The 18098-nt window shown below is 47.6% G+C and overlaps 1 protein-coding gene across 1 annotated transcript in view; it reads left to right on the top strand.

Moving 5' to 3' along the window:
- Nucleotides 1-632: 632 nt before the first annotated feature.
- The window catches only part of zgc:162816 (uncharacterized protein LOC571260 homolog), a 40925-nt gene continuing 23459 nt past the window's right edge, over nt 633-18098 (top strand). The window contains 4 exon segments of the mRNA XM_055664684.1: nt 633-941; nt 4712-4875; nt 12729-12762; nt 12765-13011. Coding sequence (XP_055520659.1) covers nt 4727-4875; nt 12729-12762; nt 12765-13011 — 430 coding nt within the window. The 5' untranslated portion in view covers nt 633-941; nt 4712-4726.

The raw sequence follows: 18098 nt of genomic DNA, 5'->3' as shown, positions 1-18098 counted from the left end.
CCCATCGAGCCGGCACTGCCATTCAATGTGATCATGGCTGATCATCCCCAATCAGTTCCTGCCTTCTCTCCCCTGACTCCACTATCTTTAAGAGCCCAATCTAGCTATCTCTTGAAAGTATCCAGAAAACCTGCCTCCACCGCCCTCTTAGGCAGAGAATTCTACAGACTCACAACTCTCTGTGAGAAAAAGTGTTTCCTCCTCTCCGTTCTAAATGGCTTACTCCTTATTCTTAAACTGTGGCCCCTGGTTCTGGACTCCTCCAACATCGGGAACATGTTTCCTGCCTCTAGCTTGTCCACACCCTTAATAATCTTATATGTTTCAATGAGATCGCCTCTCATCCTTCTAAACTCCAGAGTGTACAAGCCCAGCCGTTCCATTCATATGACAGTCCCGCAATTCCGAGAATTAACCTTATGAACCTATCCTGCACTCCCTCAATAGCAAGAATGTTCTTCCTCAAATTAGGAAGATTGTTATGCATTTGCTACTTTTTCCAATTCATCCCCCAAAAGCAATTTATAGACAATCCCTTGCTGTGACGTTGACCCTGAAATAGATAATCCCAGAGAAGCAGAGGCACTTAAAAGGTAAAGCAGCGTTAAATATTTTTAATATATGTAGGTTTCTATATATATGATTGCAAAGATCTGATCCTTACATTTAAATGTAGCCATGCTTTTTGTTTTTGGATGTGTAAGACTTTATTTATAACATGTGTTATGAGACACTTTGTTGAATATTCATTAATTCGTCATATGAAAGAAGTCTATAAGCTGGAAAGAGTGCAGAGAAAAACAAAGTGCTGGAGTAACAGCGGGTCAGGCAGCATCTCTGGAGAAAGACACAAAATGCTGGAGTAACTCAGAGGGACACTAACCATCTTCTGCAGTTCCTTCCTACACATTTTGGCTGCTCCACTGAGAAATCTCCTCAAGGTATGCTGCCTACATTGAAGAAGTTACATTTTTGCACACCTTTCATTCATTTGTTCTATATTCATTTTATAAGGTTAATTCCCGGGATGGCGGCACTGTCATGTGCTGAGAGAATGGAGCAGCTGGGGTTGTATACTATGTAGTTTAGAAGAATGAGAGGGGATCTCATTGACATATATAAGATTGTTAAGGGTTTGGACACGCTAGAGGCAGGAAACATGTTCCCAATGTTGAGGGAGTCCAGAACCAGGGGCCACAGTTTAAGAATAAGGAGTAAGCCATTTAGAACGGAGACGAGGAAACACTTTTTCTCACAGAGATTGGTGAGTCTGTGGAATTCTCTGCCTCAGGATCAGCCAGGATCATTCAATGTGATCCTGGCTGATCATCCCCAATCAGTATCCTGTTCCTGCCTTCTCCCCATATCCCCTGACTCCACTATTTTTAAGAGCCCTATCTAGTTCTCTCTTGAAAGCATCCAGAGAACCTGCCTCCACCGCCCACTGAGGCAGAGAATTCCACAGACTCACCACTCTCTGTGAGAAAAAGTGTTTCCTCGTCTCTGTTCTAAATGGCTTACCCCTTATTCTTAAACTGTGGCCCCTGTTTCTGGACTCCCCCAACATCGGGAACATGTTTCCTGCCTCTCGTGCGTCCATGCCCTTAACAGGGCGTCAGGGGTTACGGGGAGAAGGCAGGAGAGTGGGGTTGGGAGGGAGAGATAGATCAGCCATGATTGAATGGCGGAGTAGACTCGATGGGCCGAATGGCCTAATTCTGCTCCTCTGGGGGGAGGGACAAAGACTGGCAAGTGATAGGTGGATACAGGTGATGCAGAGCGAGGGATCTGGGAGTGCAGGTGCATAGTTCCCTGAAATTGGTAGAAAGAGGTACCACGTTGATGCCACAGGTAGACAGAGTGTGTAGACCAGAGGGATCTGGGAGAACAGGTACACAGTTCCTAGAAAGTTTCCTCATCTGTAGATATAATCTGAAATCACAGCGGCCTTTATACATCAATAAAAGCATCATAAATAAATTGTGGAGGAAGGAACTGCAGGTGCTGGTTTAAACCGAAGGTAGGCACGGAAAGCTGGAATAACTCAACGGGACAGGCGGCACCTCTGGAGAGAAGGAATGGGTGACGTTTCGGGGCGAGACACTTCTTCAGACTGAGAGCAGACGGTGATGTAGAGAGATTTAGAACAAATGAGTGAAAGATCAAGTCAAGTCAAGAGAATTTATTGTCATGTGTCCCAGATAGGAAAATGAAATTCTTGCTTTGCTTCAGCACACGGAATATAGTAGGCACGAATACAGAACAGATCAGTGTGTCCATATACCATTATATAAATATATACACACATCAATAAATATACTGATATAGTGAAAATAAACAGATAGTGGTCTATTAGTGTTCAGAGATTTGTTTCAGTTGAGTTTAATAGCCTGATGGCTGTGGGGAAGTAGCTATTCCTGAACCTGGACGTTGCAGTCTTCAGGCTCCTGTACCTTCTACCTGAAGGTAGCGGGGAGATGAGTGTGTGGCCAGGATGGTGTGGGTCCTTGATGATGCTGCCAGTCTTTTTGAGGCAGCGACTGCGATAGATCCCCTCGATGGTAGGGAGATCAGAGCCGATGATGGACTGGGCAGTGTTTCCTACTTTTTGTAGTCTTTTCCGCTCCTGGGCGCTCAAGTTGCTGTTAGGAAAACTATCGATTCTTCCACAGATGTTTCATGAAGTGCTTGACGGAGTGCGTGGGTAAAGTGTGAGGTAGAGTTTCCCGCACTGTGCGGGATGGCAGGGCCCTGGGGAGTGTTGTGGAGCAGTGGGATCTAGAGCGCAGGTACACTCGTTCCTAGAAAGTGGCTGCACCTGTAGATATAATCTGAAATCACAATGGCCTTGGTACATCAATAAAAGCATCATAAAGTAATTGTGCAGGAAGGAACTGCAGATGCTGGTTTAAACCAAAGATTATATTAAACCGAAGATAGGCACAGAAAGCTGGAGTAACTCAACGGGATGGGCGGCAACTCTGGAGAGAAGGAATAGGTGACGTTTCGGGTTAATAGACAATAGACAATAGGTGCAGGAGGAGGCCATTTGGCCCTTCGAGCCAGCACCGCCATTCAATGTGATCATGGCTGATCATCCCCAATCAGTACCCCGTTCCTGCCTTCTCTCCATATCCCCTGACTCCGCTATTTTTAAGAACCCTATCTAGCTCTCTCTTGAAAGCATCCAGAGAACCGGCCTCCATCGCCCTCTGAGGCAGAGAATTCCACAGACTCACCACTCTCTGTGAAAAAAAGTGTTTCCTCGTCTCCGTTCAAAATGGCTTACTCCTTACTCTTAAACTGTGGTCCCTGGTTCTGGACTCCCCCAACATCGGGAACATGTTTCCTGCCTCTAGCGTGTCCAAGCCCTTAATAATGTTATATGTTTCAATGAGATTCCCTCTCATCCTTGTAAACTCCAGAGTGTACAAGCCCAGCCGCTCCATTCTCTCAGCGTATGACAGTCCCTCCATCCCGGGAATTAACCTTGTAAACCTACGCTGCACTCCCTCAATAGCAAGAAACCCTTCTTCAGACTGAGTGTCGGGGAAGAGGGAAACGATAGATATAGACGATGATGTAGAGAGATACAGGACAAATGAATGAAAGATATGCAAAAAAGTAACGATGATAAAGGACATGGGCCATTGTTAGCTGTGTGCTAGGTGAAAAGGAGTTACAGACAATGACAATTAACAAGACAACATTGAAGCTGGTAAGACTTGGGGCGGTGGAGGGATGGAGAGAAAGGGAAAGCAAGGGTTACTTGAAGTTAGAGAAGTCAATGTTCATACCGATGGGCTGTCAGCTGCCCAAGCGAAATATGAGGTGCTGTTCCTCCAGTTTGCGCTGGGCCTCACTCTGACAATGGAGGAGGCCCAGGACAGAAAGGTCAGTGTGGGAATGGGAATTGGAATTAAAGTGTTTGGCAACCGGGATGATCAGGTAGGCCCAGATAGTTTGTAGAAATTACCTGACTGAGAACAAGAACAGTTAAACGAGGAGGAGGCGAGTCCAGAACCAGGGGCCACAGTCTTAGAATAAAGGGGAGGTCATTTAAGACTGAGGTGAGAAAGAACATTTTCACCCAGAGAGTGGTGAATTTATGGAATTCCCTGTCACAGAGGGCAGCGGAGGCCAAGTCACTGGATAGCCACAAAGAGTGGTCAGCATCGCCAAGGACTACTCTCACCCCAACCATGGACTGTTTACCCTCCTACCATCCGGGAGGCGCTACAGGTCTCTCCGTTGCCGAACCAGCAGGTCGAGGAACAGCTTCTTTCCGGCGGCTGTCACTCTACTAAACAACGTACCTCGGTGACTGCCAATCCCCCCCCCCCCCCCCCCCCCCCGACACTTATTATTATTTATTCAAATCGTTTGCTATGTCGCTCTTCAATGGAGATGCTAAATGCATTTCGTTGTCTCTGTACTGTACACTGACAATGACAATTAAAATTGAATCTGAATCTGAATCTGGATGGATTTAAGACAGAGTTAGAGCACCAGGGACTAGTGGAGTCAAGGGATATGGGGAGAAGGCAGGCACGGATTATTGATTGGGGATGATCAGCCATGATCACAATGAATGGCGGTGCTGGCTCGAAGGGCCGAATGGCCTCCTCCTACACCTATTTTCTATGTTTCTATGAGGAATAACGGTCGAGAATCATCGAATGTTGATCAAGCCTTGTGCCTTTGTCTTCAGGGTTGGAAGGAGACCATGGTTTCCGTAGCAACGGTCCAGCAACTGCTCACCCCTGCGTTCACGGTTGATATCCGGAAGGTTGAACGTAACGCCAGGAAAATGCTGGAGCGCAGCCAGGCCCTGGGCGTCCAGCTCCGGCCGCACATGAAGACCCACAAAACGGTGTAAGTACCGGGGGCGGCGCGGCGCGGTGGAGCAGCGGGGATTATCTTTTCGTGTCGTCTCAGGACTGTTTGTCAAGAGCGTGCAAACTTTAGTGCCACGTGGTTGGCCTCTGCAAGGTCCTTTACAGTGCACATGTGTCATGCAGCGTGTCGCAGCTCAGGAGGTGTTTAAGAGTATAGAAGCTGGGATGTAATGTTAAAATTGTACAAGGCATTGGTGAGGCCAAATCTGGAGTATGGTGTACAATTTTGGTCGCCTAATTATAGGAAGGATGTCAACAAAATAGAGAGAGTACAGAGGAGATTTACTAGAATGTTGCCTGGGTTTCAGCAACTAAGTTACAGAGATAGGTTGAATAAGTTAGGGTGTTATTCTTTGGAGCGCAAAGGTTAAGGGGGGACTTGATAGAGGTCTTTAAAATGATGAGAGGGATAGACAGAGTTGACGTGGAAAAGCTTTTCCCACTGAGAATAGGGAAGATTCAAACAAGGGGACATGACATGAGAATTAAGGGACTGAAGTTTAGGGGTAACATGAGGGGGAACTTCTTTACTCAGAGAGTGGTAGCTGTGTGGAATGAGCTTCCAGTGAAGGTGGTGGAGGCAGGTTCGTTTTTATCATTTAAAAATAAATTGGATATGATATATGGATGGGAAGGGACTGAGGAGGGTTATGGTCTGAGCGCAGGTATATGAGGGGGACTAGTGGGAGATTATGTGTTCGGCACGGACTAGAAGGGTCGAGATGGCCTGTTTCCGTGCTGTAATTGTTATATGGTTTTATATGGTTATATGGTTATATGGTAAGAAGAAACTGCAGATGTTGGAAAAATAGACAAAAATGTTGGAGAAACTCAGCGGGTGAGGCAGCATCTATGGAGCGAATGAATAGGTGGCGTTTCGGGTCGAGACCCTTCTTCAGAATGATGTTGGGGGGGGGCGGTAAAAAGAAAGGAAGAGGCGGAGACAGTGGGATGTGGGAGAGCTGGGAAGGGGAGGGGAAGGAGGGAGAAAGCAGGGACTACCTGAAATTGGAGAAGGCAATGTTCATACCGCTGGGGTGTAAACTACTCAAGCGAAGTATGAGGTGCTGCTCCTCCAATTTACGGTGGGTCTCACTCTGGCCATGGAAGAACTGGTCAGGTTGGTTAGTGTGAACTGAGCATTAACGTGAATGTCTTCCGGTGATCTCTCAAGTCTCTCTTCCCAGAGTCTGTGACTTCTGGATGATGCCCTGCAGCCCAGGGGAAACACTGAGGTAGCAAAGAGTGGTCATGTAGAGGGCGTCTTTCATCAATAGACAATAGACAATAGGTGCAGTAGTAGGCCATTCGGCCCTTCGAGCCAGCACTGCCATTCAATGTGATCATGGCTGATCATCCCCAATCAGTACCCCGTTCCTGCCTTCTGCCCATATCCCCTGACTCCGCTATCTTTAAGAGCCCTATCTAGCTCTTTCTTGAAAGTATCCAGAGAACCTGCATCCACCGCGCTCTGAAGCAGAGAATTCCACAGACTCACCACTCTCTGTGAGAAAAAGTGTTTCCTCATCTCCGTTCTAAATGGCTTACTCCTTATTTTTAAACTGTGGCCCCTGGTTCTGGACTCCCCCAATATCGGGAACATGTTTCCTGCCTCTAGTATGTCCAAGCCCTGAACAATCTTATATGTTTCAATGAGATCCCTTCTAATCCTTCTAAACTCCAGAGTGTACAAGCCGTTCCATTCTCTCAGCGTATGACGGTCCCGCCATCCCGGGAATTAACCTGGTAAACCTACGCTGCACTCCCTCAATAGCAAGAATTTCCTTCCTCAAATTAGGGGACCAAAACTGCACACAATACTCCAGGTGTGGTCTCACTAGGGCTCCGTACAACTGCAGAAGGACCTCTTTGCTCCTACATTCGATTCATCCTCATTGTCTGAGGCGTTCTTTTTGACCAGCCGCACCTCTTGCCAGAGAATAGGTAGAGGTTGTCAGTCTTGGTCGGCTTGTGTTTAGCACAGGATGAATCATCCTTGCATGAGCTGAGGGCTACAATACTGCGAAGGCACACTCGGCAGCGGAGAAGCAGAGAGCCAGAGCTGTTGATCAAATGGTTGTAGAATTTGCTCCCCATTTTGAGGTACTCTGCTTAGCAATGTTACAAAATTTTGAGATTTAAAAAATCAAGGTCTGCAATTTATCCCATCAGATAAAGCATAAAAAGAAGTTTAATTTGACACCTAATTCACTTTCATATCTTCAGTATTAAAAAAAGTTATGGCCATTTTCATACTCGGAAATTAGCATCTTGTTCCCTATTGATTTTCCATTGACTTAACACAAAAGCTGTGATCGAGGACAGTGAAATGGCCATAACTTTATTAAAAATTAAGGGAACTGAAAGAAATGTTCAGTTATTATAGATTGAAGCATTCTGAAACAAATATTAAACAATCTTACTTGGATGACCTGAAATTAAAGCATATTAGTTAGTTACCCAATTGTAGCTAATTCCAAAATTCAATTACTAGATCTAAACATCTATTCATTTCTTAAGGAAAGATTAACATTTTTAAATAGCCTAAGTGTCCAAAGAACATTCACACAAGAATTCACAATAAAACATGATTTTTAAATCTCATTGACATTAATTTATAGGCCAAATGGAAGGGATTTAGTGTTCAAATGCTGTAAATTAATGGCCATTTAAATCAGCAAGTGGGATTTTGTGGAACGCGCTGGTTTGGAACGCTGCCATTGCGGTGAATTTGAAGCCCATATGGCATAAAAAACAGTACGGGATTGAATGGGCCCCCAAGTCAGCTACTCGCAACATAACCTTTTGTATAAAGGGATCTTAAGAATCCCTTTTTAATGTAAAAATAAACAACCTACCTTGCCTTGTCCCCTACATGAGATCCGTCCCGTTGTCGGGGTTCGCGGCTTTAGAGGGTGATTTTTAATCTACTCTAACAATTAAATAACCCAATTTAGTTTAAAAATACCTGCAGCGAACGTATTTCGCAGGGATTTTTCGTCAACAACTAAGTAGGCTGAACAACCTCGATTTCAACAGCCTAGAGAAAATCGCGTTTTAAACCCGCCCCCTCTCTCAAAGGCGCCAAAGTCGCGCACACGGGCAGCGGCAGAACTGCAGCGCCGCTGAAGGTAAGTTTTGCAACATACCTACTCTGCTTACTAAGAAGAGCATTTCTGCAACTGACTTTTCCCTTTAAGCTTAGGTAGACAAACATGCTGGAGAATCTCAGCGGGTGAGGCAGCATCTATGGAGCGAAGGAATCGGTGACGTTTCGGGTCGAGACCCTTCTTCAGACTCAGGTTACCTCTGAGCTTAGTGATATGTGCTTTGTAGGTCAGAGATAGACGCAGCTGGGAGGGTCACTGGGATTTACAAGGATAAGAGGGGATCCTATAGAAACATATAAAATTCTTAGAGGATTGGACAGGGTAGATGCAGGAAAAATGTCCCCCATGTTGGGGAGAGTCCAGAACCAGGGGTCACAGTTTAAGAATAAGGGGGAAGGCCCATTCAGGACAGAGATGAGGAAAAGCTTTTTCACCCAGAGAGTTGTGAATCTGTGGAATTCTCTGCCACAGAAGGCAGTGGAGGCCAATTCACTGGATGTTTTCAAGAGAGAGTTAGATTTAGCTCTTAGGCCCAAGGGAATCAAGGGATATGGGGAAAAAGCCGGAACGGGGTACTGATTTTAGATTTCAGCCATGATCATATTGAAAGGCGGTGCAGGCTCGAAGGGCCGAATGGCCTACTCCTGCACCTATTGTCTATGTTTCTCACAGCGCCAGAGACCTGGGTTCAATCCAGGCTGTGGCTGCTGTCTGTACAGAGTTTGTACATTCTCCCTGTGACCGACGTGGGGTTTCGCCAGGTGCTCCAGTTTCCTCCCACACTCCAAAGATTTCCGGGTTTGTAAGTTAATTGGCTTGGTAAAGAAAAAAGGAAATTGTTCCTAGTGTGCAGGATAGTGTTAATGTACGGGGTGATCGCTGATCGGTGCGAACTTGTTGGGCTGAAGGGCCTGTTTCTGCGAGGTCTCTAAACTAAACTGAACTAAACGACAGGGGTAGATAAAAATGCTGGAGAAACTCAGCGGGTGAGGCAGCATCTATGGAACGAAGGAATAGGTGACGTTTCGGGTCTCGACCCGAAACGTCACCTATTCCTTCGCTCCATAGATGCTGCCTCACCCGCTGAGTTTCTCCAGCATTTTTATCTACCTACGGTTTTTCCAGCATCTGCAGTTCCTTCTTAAACGACAGGGGTGATGGAATAACTCATTGGGACAGTCAGCGTCTGGAGAGAAGGAATGGGTGACGATTTGGGTCGAGACCCTTCTTCAAACAAGGGGTGATGGAATGGCCGATATGAAGAAGCTAGAGATACAGGGAGCTGGAGGTTGAGATTAAAGCGTGGTCCCTACCCAAAACATCACCTAGTTTATAGAAACAAAGAACTGCAAATGCTGGTTTATACCAAAGACAGACACAGAGTGCTGGAGTAACTCAGTGGGTCAGGCAGCATCTGTGGAGAACATGGATAGGTGACGTTTCACAGAGTGCTGGAGTAACTCAGCGGGTCAGGCAGCATCTGTGGAGAACATGGATAGGTGACGTTTCACAGAGTGCTGGAGTAACTCAGCGGGTCAGGCAGCATCTGTGGAGAACATCGGTAGGTGATGTTCCAGAAACATCACCTGTCCATTCCCTCCAGAGATGCTGCCTGACCCGCTGAGTTACTCCAACACTTTGCGTTTTGGTGGGGTCATAATTCATAGTCCTGTGCTGGCTGTGGAGGGAAAGTCTGTGTATGTCAAGATCTGCTTCAGGGTTACATACATAGAAACATAGAAATTAGGTGCAGGAGTAGGCCATTCGGCCCTTCGAGCCTGCACCGCCATTCAATATGATCATGGCTGATCATCCAACTCAGTATCCTGTACCTGCCTTCTCTCCATACCCCCTGATCCCTTTAGCCACAAGGGCCACATCTAACTCCCTCTTAAATATAGCCAATGAACTGGCCTCAACTACCTTCTGTGGGCAGAGAATTCCAGAGATTCACCACTCTCTGTGCAAAAAATGTTTTCCTCATCTTGGTCCTAAAAGATTTCCCCCTTATCCTTAAACTGTGACCCCTTGTCTGGACTTCTCCAACATCGGGAACCATCTTCCTACGTTTAAATTGTAATGGATGTCAGCAGATCCTATTCTGGGACCGGCGTGCAAAGAGTCATCACAGTCTGGGGTGAATTGCAGTGAATTGTGGACAGTTGCAGCCCAGACCATCGCACAAACCAACCTCCCTTCCACTGACTCCATCTACACCTTACGCTGCCTCGGCAAGGCCAGCAGCATCATCAAGGACCAGTCTCACCCCGGCCACTCCCTCGTCTCCCCTCTCCCATCGGGCAGAAGGTACAGAAGTGTGAAAACGCACACCTCCAGATTCAGGGACAGTTTCTTCCCAGCTGTTATCAGGCAACTAAATCATCCTACCACAACCAGAGAGCGGGTGCCAGCAGCCTCCACCTACAGCCCGGTATCTTTTTGTTTTTTTGTTTATTTTGTTATGTTGAAAATGTACTCTTGAAGTACAGAGTGTTTTTTTGTGTTTTTTATGTGGGGTGAAGAGGGCACAGCCCGGTATCGGGGGATACCGTTTATTTCAGCCGCTTCCTGGTGGGGGAAGAGGGCACGGTGCGGGGATACCGTCCTTCAGCCGCTTCCTGGTGAGGACGCGACTATTATTCGAGTCGCGTCCTCGCCCCACCCCTTCCCCCCCACAGCGGCCTACCTACCTGGATTGGCGCGGACTTTCCTGCCGGGATCGACCGGAGCTCCAGCAGCGGCGGGACAGCGCTGAAACATCGCGGGGCTGGCGATGCCTTACCGGGGATCGCCGTCTGGAGCCCGGAGTGCTGGACCTGCTGCACCGACATCATGGAGCTACGGTTTGCGGAGCTCCCAACGCGGGCGGCGCTGATGGACAGCGCGGGGTCCTGCGACTCTGCCCGGCTCGGCCTGCGGACTCGGGAGCTGCAGACTCCGGCAGCGGGAGGCGGCTGATCGGGAGGTCCGGGCCGCTGAGGAGGAGGATGCTCACCGTCGGGATTCGGCGTCGGCGTTCCACCAGCCCGGCGTGAGGGCCTGAACATCGGGCCACCCGGGGCGGCGACTGCGGGTGCTCGGAAGGCCCCGACCACGGATGAACACGGAGGGGAGGCTGGCTGGACTATGGTGCCATCCTCACCTTGGTGCCATTTATGTTATGTTGTGTCGTGGACTTTCTGTGTTTATGCTTTTTTTAATTCAATTTCAATTCTATTTTTAATATGTTTTATTATTTATTTATTATTTATTTATTTTTTGGGTGATTTTTTTAATGATACTGCCTAAGGGAAATTCATTTTGTTGTCTCAAATTGAGACAATGACAATAAATTTGAATACAATACAAAATTTGAATACAATGAATGTGGCTCGATTGTAATCATGTATTGTCTTTCTGCTGATGGATAGCACGCAACAAAAGCTTTTCACTGTACCTCGGTACATGTGACAATAAACTAAACTAAACCAAACACAATAGTAGAAAGCATTTATGACTCTTAACTGGAAATAATCTGAATTTGCACGGTGCGTTAAATAAAATAAGGCATCTCAAGGGACAATATCAGAGTATTATGAAGCAACATTTGTAGCACGATCATATAAAGGACTATCAGAACAGGGGACCAAATGTTCGTTCACAGAGGTTTTCTTTTGGGCGTGAAGGGGGAGAGGTGAGAAAATAGTAGCAAAAACAGGAAGGCAGATTGCTATCTAAATGGCGTCAAGTTGGGAAAAGGGCAAGTACAACGGGATCCCTGTTCATCAGTCTATGAAAGTAAGCATGCGGGTACAGCAGGCAGTGAAGAAAGCGAATAGCATGTTGGCCTTTATAACAAGAGGAATCGAATATAGGAGCAAAGAGGTCCTTCTGAAGTTGTACAGAGCCCCAGTGAGACCACACCTGGAGTATTGTGTGCAGTATTGGTCCCCTAATTTGAGGAAGGACATTCTTGCTATTGAGGGAGTGCAGCGTAGGTTTACAAGGTTAATTCCCGGGATGGTGGGAATGTCAAATGCTGAGAGAATGGAGCGGCTGGGCTTGTACACTCTGGACTTTAGAAGGATGAGAGGATATCTCATTGAAACATATAAGATTGTTAAGGGTTTGGACACGCTAGAGGCAGGAAACATGTTCCCGATGTTGGGGGAGTCCAGAACCAGGGGCCACAGTTTAAGAATAAGGAGAAAAGCCATTTAGAACGGAGATGAGGAAACACTTTTTCTCACAGAGAGTGGTGAGTGTGTGGAATTCTCTGCCTCAGAGGGCGGTGGAACAGGGTACTGATTGGGGATGATCACATTGAATGGCGGTGCTGGCTCGAAGGGCCAAATGGCCTACTCCTGCACCTATTGTCTATTGTCCATTGATAACAATCCAGGTCTGTCCCACTTCGTCCAGGGCGGCACGGTGACACAGCGGTGGAGTTGCTGCCTTACAGCGCTTGCAGTTCCGGAGACCCAGGTTCGATCCTGACTACAGGTGCTGTCTGTGCGGAGTTTGCACGTTCTTCCCGTGACCTGCGTGGGTTTTCTCCAATTGGATTGGGTATTGTGTGCTTGCTATCAGTCTAAATTGTCCCTAGTGGGTGTAGGATAGCGTTAGTGTGCGGGGATCGCTGGTCGGCGGGGACTGGGTGGGTCGAAGGGCCTGTTTCCGCGCTGTATCTCTCAACTGAACCGAACGGTACTAAAGTAACGCTGTGCGCCTCTGATTGCAGGGAGTGCGCGGACATCATGACGGGCGGTTGTCGGCGCGCCGCATCGCCGTGTCCACGCTGGCCGAAGCTCGCTTCTACGCGGACTGTGGCTTTGACGACATCCTGTACGCCTTCCCGCTGCCCAGGGACAAGGTGGCGGCCTGCGCGGAGCTGGCCGAGCGTCTGGACCGGTTCCAGGTGCTGCTGGACAGCGGAGTGGTGGTGACGGAGCTGGAGAAGAGGCGGCTGAGCGGCGGCAAGTCGTGGCTGGTGTGGTTGAAGCTGGACTGCAACAACGGACGAGGTGTTTACCTTCACTTAGTTTCGTTTTTGTTTAGAGATACAGCGCGGAAAAGCAGGCCCTTCGGCCCACCGGGTCCGCGCCAACCAGCGATCCCCCCCGCACATTGACACCATCCTACACACACCGGGGTCAATGTTTACACTTACACCAAGCCAATGAACCTACAAACCTGTACGTCTGTTGAGTGTGGGAGGAAACCGGAGATCTCGGAGAAATCCCACGCGGGTCACGGGGAGAATGTAGAGACAGCACCTGTAGCCAGGATCGAACCCGGGACTCTAGCTCGCTGAAAGCGCTGTGAGGCAACCACTGCGCCACCATGCTGCACAAACTTAGCTTGTTTAGTGCTACAGCATAGAGACAGGCCCTTCAGCCCACCGAGTCCATGGTGCATTAATGTTCATAAATCATAGGAACTAAATTAGGCCATTCGGTCCTTCAAGTCTACTCTGTCATTCAATGATGGCTGATCCACCTTTCCCTTTCCCCTGCCTTCACCCCCTAACCTTTGACCCCTTCAGGGCCATCACAGTGCCCCCCCCCCCCAGTATAGTTGCAGCCTCACAGCACCAGTGACCCGGGTTCAATCCTGAATACGGGTGCTGTCCATACGGAGTTTGCACGTTCTCCCTGTGACCGCGTGGGTTTTCTCCGGGTGCACTGGTTTCTCCCCACACTCGAAATGCGTACAGGTTTGTAGGTTAATTGGCTTCTGTAAAATGTCCCTGGTGTGTAGGATGGAACCAGTGTGTGGGCGATCGCTGGTCGGCGCGGACTCGGTGAGCAGAAGCGTCTGTTTCCGTGCTGTCTGACTATGATTCTACTGTATGCTCACCGATCTCCTGCTCACAGTAGTTCTATGTTATCCCATTTTCTTACCCGCTTATGTACAGTTTACAGAAGCCAATTAAAATACATACCCACGCGTCTTTGGATTGTGGGCGGAAACCGGAGCACCCGGAGAAAACACACATGTCAAAGTCAAAATCAATTTTATTCGTCACATGCACCCGAAGGTGCAGTGAAATGAATTTGCCAGCAGCGATACACTTAAAAAGAACACACAATACACAATAAGATTTAACACAAACATCCACCACAGCATTCTTCACTGAGGTGGAAGGCAACAAAGTTCAGTCAGTCCTCCTCCTTTGTTCATCCGTGGTCGGGGCCATCAACCCTCCGTAGTCGCCGCGACCTACGGTCCGATGGAAAGGCCCTCTCGTCGGGGCGATCGAAACTCCGACGTCGGGACGGTCAAACACATTGCGCGGGCGGCTTGGAGGTCCCGATTCGACACTTTCCTACCGGAGACCATGGCTTCAGGATGTTATAGGCCGCAGGGATCCCACAGGGAGAACATGCAAACTTGATCAAATTGCCCCTAGTGTGGAGGGAATAGATGTGTCAGTGAACCATCGTATCATCAACTAGACGACGGCTCTAATGGTTATCGGAGACCTTTGAATTATCCTTGATCAAATGTTACTGGACTTTGCACTGAACATTATTACCTTTATCCTGTATCCGTTCACCGTGGACGACTTGATTTTAATCATGCATACTTTTCCCTGACTGTATAGTGATAGACAACCCAGCACCACCATTCAATGTGATCATCCACAATCAGTACCCCGTTCCTGCCTTCTCCCCATATCCCCTGACTCCGCTATCTTTAAGGGCCCTATCTAGCTCTCTCTTGAAAGTATCCAGAGAACCGGCCTCTGAGGCAGAGAATTCCACAGACTCACAACTCTCTGTGAGAAAAAGTGTTTCCTCGTCTCCGTTCTAAATGGCTTACCCCTTACAGCACACAACACAAATGCTTTTCACAGTGACAATGATAACTAAACTAAACTAAGTGGGATAACAGAATTAGTGTGTAAGGGTGGTCGATAGTCACCGTGGACTCATAAGTGGTAGGAACAGAATTAGGCCATTCGGCCCATCAAGTCGACTCCGCCATTCAATCATGGCTGATCTATCCCTCCCTCCTAACCCCTAAGGATGAGGGGCCCCCTCATTGAAACTTACCGAATAGTGAAAGGCTTGGATAGAGTGGATGTGGAGAGGATGTTTCCACTAGTGGGAGATTCTAGGACCAGAGGTCACAGCCTCAGAATTAAAGGACTTCCTTTAGGAAGGAGATGAGGAGGAATTTCTTTACTCCGAGGGTGGTGAATCTGTGGAATTCTTTGCCACAGACGGCTGTGGAGGCCAAGTCAGTGGATATTTTTAAGGCAGAGATAGAGAGATTCTTGATTAGTATGGGTGTCAGGGGTTATGGGGAGAAGGCAGGAGAATGGGGTTAGGAGGGAGAGTTAGATCAGCCATGATTGAATGGTGGAGTAGACTAGGGGCTGAATGGCCTAATTCTGCTCCTATCACTTATGAACTTATGAAGGGTTTTGTTGCACCTGTATTTAGCATCATTAATTTATTGAATTTATTGTCTGAAGAAAGGCCTCGACCCTAAATGTCCTCTCTTCCTTTTCTCCAGAGATGCTGCCTGACCCACTGAGTTACTCCAGCTTTTTATGTCTTATCTTTACTTAGTTGAATGTTTGTCAGTTATGTATTATCTATGTGTATTGTGTTTATGGGCCTGTTGTGGGATACAATCTGACTCGCCTGTTGACGGCAGACAATACAGGCCACAGCAATAGTCTGTGTTCAAGAAGGAACTGCAGATGCTGGAAGATCGAAGGTACACAAAAATGCTGGAGAAACTCAGTGGGTGCAGCAGCATCTATGGAGCGAAGGAAATAGGCGACGTTTCGGGCCGAAACCCTTCCTCAGACTGATGGGAGGTGGGGGGGAGAAGGAAGGAAAAGGGGAGGAGGAGGAGCCCGAGGGCGGGGGGATGGGAGGAGACAGCTCGAGGGTTAAGGAACTCCCGGTGGCTCAGCACTTCAACTCCCCCTCCCATTCCCAATCCGACCTCTCTGTCCTGGGTCTCCTCCATTGCCAGAGTGAGCAACACCGGAAATTGGAGGAACAGCACCTCATATTCCGCCTGGGTTGCTTGCGTCCGGATGGCATGAACGTTGAATTCTCCCAATTTTGCTAGCCCTTGCTGTCTCCTCCCCTTCCTTAACCCTCGAGCTGTCTCCTCCCATCCTCCTATCCCCCCGCCCTCGGGCTCCTCCTCCCCCCTTTTTCCTTCCATCTCCCCCCCCACCCCCCATCAGTCTGAAGAAGGGTTTTGGCCCGAAACGTCGCCTATTTCCTTCGCTCCATAAATGCTGCTGCACCCACTGAGTTTCTCCAGCAATTTTTGTGTACCCACAGCAATAGTCTGTCCACTCACACGGTGGCGCAGCGGTAGAGTTGTTGCCTCACAGCGCCAGAGACCCAGATTCGATCCTGACTGCGGGCGCTGTCTGTACGGAGTTTGTACGTTCTCCCCGTGACCACGTGGGTTTTCTCCGGGTTTGCTCCAGTTCCCTCCCACACATCCAAAGACGTGCAGGCCTGGAGGTTAATTGGCTTCTGTAAATTGTCCCTAGTGTGTAGGAGACAAAACTGGGATAACATAGACATAATGATCGTTGGTCGGTGCAGACTCAATGGGCCGAAGGGCCTGTATCCACGTTGTATCTCTAATACTAAAAACAGCAATAGAAGCAAGAGTAGGCGATTGCAATGTAGAGTTGTAAACGTATTATTGATATAAGGTGAGCAGGTTTATGGGGTAATTGCCCTCTGTGAAGTTCACCTCGTGTATAGGATATTTCCCAATAGGAGCTGCTTTATTTGCACTTTCTATCAGAGTAAAAATATGAACATGGTCACCATATAACCATATAACCATATAACAATTACAGCACGGAAACAGGCCATCTCGGCCCTACAAGTCCGTGCCGAACAAATTTTTTTTCCCTTCGTCCCACCTGCCTGCACTCATACCATAACCCTCCATTCCCTTCTCATCCATATGCCTATCCAATTTATTTTTAAATGATACCAACGAACCTGCCTCCACCACTTCCACTGGAAGCTCATTCCACACCGCTACCACTCTCTGAGTAAAGAAATTCCCCCTCATGTTACCCCTAAACTTCTGTCCCTTAATTCTGAAGTCATGTCCTCTTGTTTGAATCTTTCCTACTCTCAGTGGGAAAAGCTTGTCCACATCAACTCTGTCTATCCCTCTCATCATTTAAAGACCTCTATCAAGTCCCCCCTTAACCTTCTGCGCTCCAGAGAATAAAGACCTAACTTATTCAACCTATCTCTGTAACTTAGTTGTTGAAACCCAGGTAACATTCTAGTAAATCTCCTCTGTACTCTCTCTATTTTGTTGACATCCTTCCTATAATTGGGCGACCAAAATTGTACACCATACTCCAGATTTGGTCTCACCAATGCCTTGTACAATTTTAACATTACATCCCAGCTTCTGTACTCAATGCTCTGATTTATAAAGGCTAGCATACCAAAAGCTTTCTTTACCACCCTATCTATATGAGGTTCCACCTTCAAGGAACTATGCACGGTTATTCCCAGATCCCTCTGTTCAACTGTATTCTTCAATTCCCTACCATTTACCATATACGTCCTATTTTGATTTGTCCTGCCAAGGTGTAGCACCTCACATTTATCAGCATTAAACTCCATCTGCCATCTTTCAGCCCATTTTTCCAAATGGCCTAAATCACTCTGTAGACTTTGGAAATCCTCTTCATTATCCACAACACCCCCTATCTTGGTATCATCTGCATACTTACTAATCCAATTTACCACACCTTCATCCAGAGATCATTGATGTACATGACAGACAACAAAGGACCCAACACAGATCCCTGAGGCACTCCACTAGTCACCTGCCTCCAACCTGATAAACAGCCATCCACCATTACCCTCTGGCTTCTCCCATTCAGCCACTGTTGAATCCATCTTGCTATTCCTGCATTTATACCCAACAGTTGAGCCTTCTTAACCAACCTTCCATGAGGAACATTGTCAAAGGCCTTACTAAAGTCCATATAGACAACATCCACTGCTTTACCCTCGTCAATTTCCCTAGTAACCTCTTCAAAAAATTCAAGAAGATTAGTCAAACATGACCTTCCAGGCACAAATCC

Source organism: Leucoraja erinacea, chromosome 43 (genome assembly GCF_028641065.1).
Source record: "Leucoraja erinacea ecotype New England chromosome 43, Leri_hhj_1, whole genome shotgun sequence".
Taxonomy (NCBI): Eukaryota; Metazoa; Chordata; class Chondrichthyes; order Rajiformes; family Rajidae; genus Leucoraja; species Leucoraja erinaceus.
This window is presented reverse-complemented; position numbering and strand designations above follow the sequence as displayed.